This window comes from Brachyhypopomus gauderio, unplaced genomic scaffold (genome assembly GCF_052324685.1).
Source record: "Brachyhypopomus gauderio isolate BG-103 unplaced genomic scaffold, BGAUD_0.2 sc224, whole genome shotgun sequence".
NCBI classification, from domain to species: Eukaryota; Metazoa; Chordata; class Actinopteri; order Gymnotiformes; family Hypopomidae; genus Brachyhypopomus; species Brachyhypopomus gauderio.
In genome coordinates, this window is record NW_027507045.1 from 142,501 (window position 1) to 144,389 (window position 1,889).

A 1,889-nucleotide genomic window follows, 5' to 3' on the forward strand; every position below is an offset into this window, starting at 1 on the left:
GTGTAAGAGGTTTTGTCATTTCGTTCCTGCTCATTGAACCTGCGCGTTGTTGTGATCCTGTCTACCAGTCTCGCTCTCGGCAGGAAGACCCAGAACAGCTGCGATTAAAGCAAAAAGCGAAAGAGGTAAGATGTTCCTCCTCAGCCCTTACACTGAAGTTCTGTTAACAACAAAAAAAGTTATAGTGAGTGTTTATATATTACAGCCGCAGTGTGTGTGTGTGTGTGTGTAACAGATGCAGCAGCAGGAGTTAGCGCAGATAAGACAGAGAGATGCCAACCTGACAGCACTGGCTGCCATTGGTCCCAGGAAAAAGAAGAAGCTGGACACGTCTGCTCTTGGCGCTGACGCAGAGGTACAAAATCCACCCTCCACCCGCTCCGTGTCTCTCTCTCTCTCTCTCTCTCTCTCTCTCTCTCTCTCTCTCTCTCTCTCTCTCTCTCTCTCTCTCTCTCTCTCCACACGTCCTCTGGCTTTCTCCCACTCCTACTGTATCTGAGGGGTGGAAGTGTTAACATTGTAAAGACGTCTGTGTCTACACGGCACCTCCGTGTCCTCTCCTGGGTGGGCGTGTACTGACCCACTACCACTGCGTGTGATGTGTCTTCACTCTGGGTGGAAAAGCATGTTCAGCTACTGGTGATTAGAGCTTAGAACACATGCTGGAGGGCCAGCTGGCCAAGTATAGATGAGAGAATAGCTTTAGAATAGTAATTTGTGTGTGTGTGTGTGTGTGTGTGTGTGTGTGTGTGTGTGTGTGTGTGTGTGTGTGTGTGTGTGTGTGTGTGTGTGTGTGTGCGCACGCTCTCTCCCAGGGTCCTGGTTGGTCGTCGGTCAGCGCGTCAGCGGGTCTGAGTAGTGCAGCGTCCAGGCCGTTCCCCCGTCAGCGCCTCACACGCGTGAACCTCAGGGATCTACTCTTCTGCCTGGAGAACGAGAGGTCAAGCAGCCGCTCACAACTGCTCTACCGAGGGCTGCTCAAGTAGCAGCTGGAGGGCAGAGCAGCCCTGCAGGAGCAGCTGGACAGCGGAGCGGTGCGTGGCTCTCTGAGTGAACTACAGGACAGTTCTCCCGAACGCCCTGACCTGCAGGACCCACTGCTCCAAGGAACCTGCTTTAACACTGGCCGCTCACACAGACGCTCTGGGAGCACAGGTCTGACTGTAGCCTGACTCCGCCCCCTTGGCTCTCTCCTACAGACTACACCCCCTTGGCTCTCTCTTCCTGTTGCACGTTTTTGCCATTTTTTCTTGTTCACTCATGTCCCTCATTTCGTCCACACACTAACATTCACACACCCATGCAACACAAACTTACACACACACACTCCATCTTTCCTCCCTGTTTCTTTTATCTTTCTTTTTATCTTCCGTCTTCCTCTCTCTGTGTATCTCCTTTGTGTTGTTTTTAAGCTTCAACTTTTTGTTTTTCTTTATTGAGAATGCTTTTTTTAACTGCAGTTATATATCCCAAGGTTTTTCATAGAGGGTGGCTTTGTAATGTGCAAATTGCCGATGTAAAAAAATATATATACAATGAAACTGCCCATTCATTTTGTATTTGTGTTTTTATAAAAAGAGGTTTTAAGAAATAAAAATGGTTAAAAAATCTACATAACGCTTTTTGCCGAGTTGTTTTGTGTAAATCACGTTTTGTAGCTTTAATCTTTGGTTAATCTCCTTGGCAGTTTTTCATAGTAATTTGATGACTTGACCACCTGGTGGCGACATAGACCTGCATTTCAAATGCATTTGAGCAGGCGCTAAATGCTTTATGTCCGCATAAGCTGGGTGTAAATAGGATGTATTCTTGTATGTTGATTCATGTAACCAGGGTTTAGGAGTAGGTACTCTGTAATCCTGAAGAACTTGATTGTGAACGTGAATCTG

General features: G+C 47.5%; 1 protein-coding gene across 1 annotated transcript in view; it reads left to right on the forward strand.

Moving 5' to 3' along the window:
* LOC143503278 (transcription initiation factor TFIID subunit 4-like) overlaps nucleotides 1-1,611 on the forward strand; it is a 19,884-nt gene extending 18,273 nt beyond the window's left edge. Inside the window, 3 exon segments of the mRNA XM_076995624.1 lie at nucleotides 69-125; nucleotides 236-355; nucleotides 816-1,611. Of these exon segments, the coding sequence (XP_076851739.1) occupies nucleotides 69-125; nucleotides 236-355; nucleotides 816-986 (348 nt within the window). The 3' untranslated portion in view covers nucleotides 987-1,611.
* The last annotated feature ends 278 nt before the right edge of the window (nucleotides 1,612-1,889 follow it).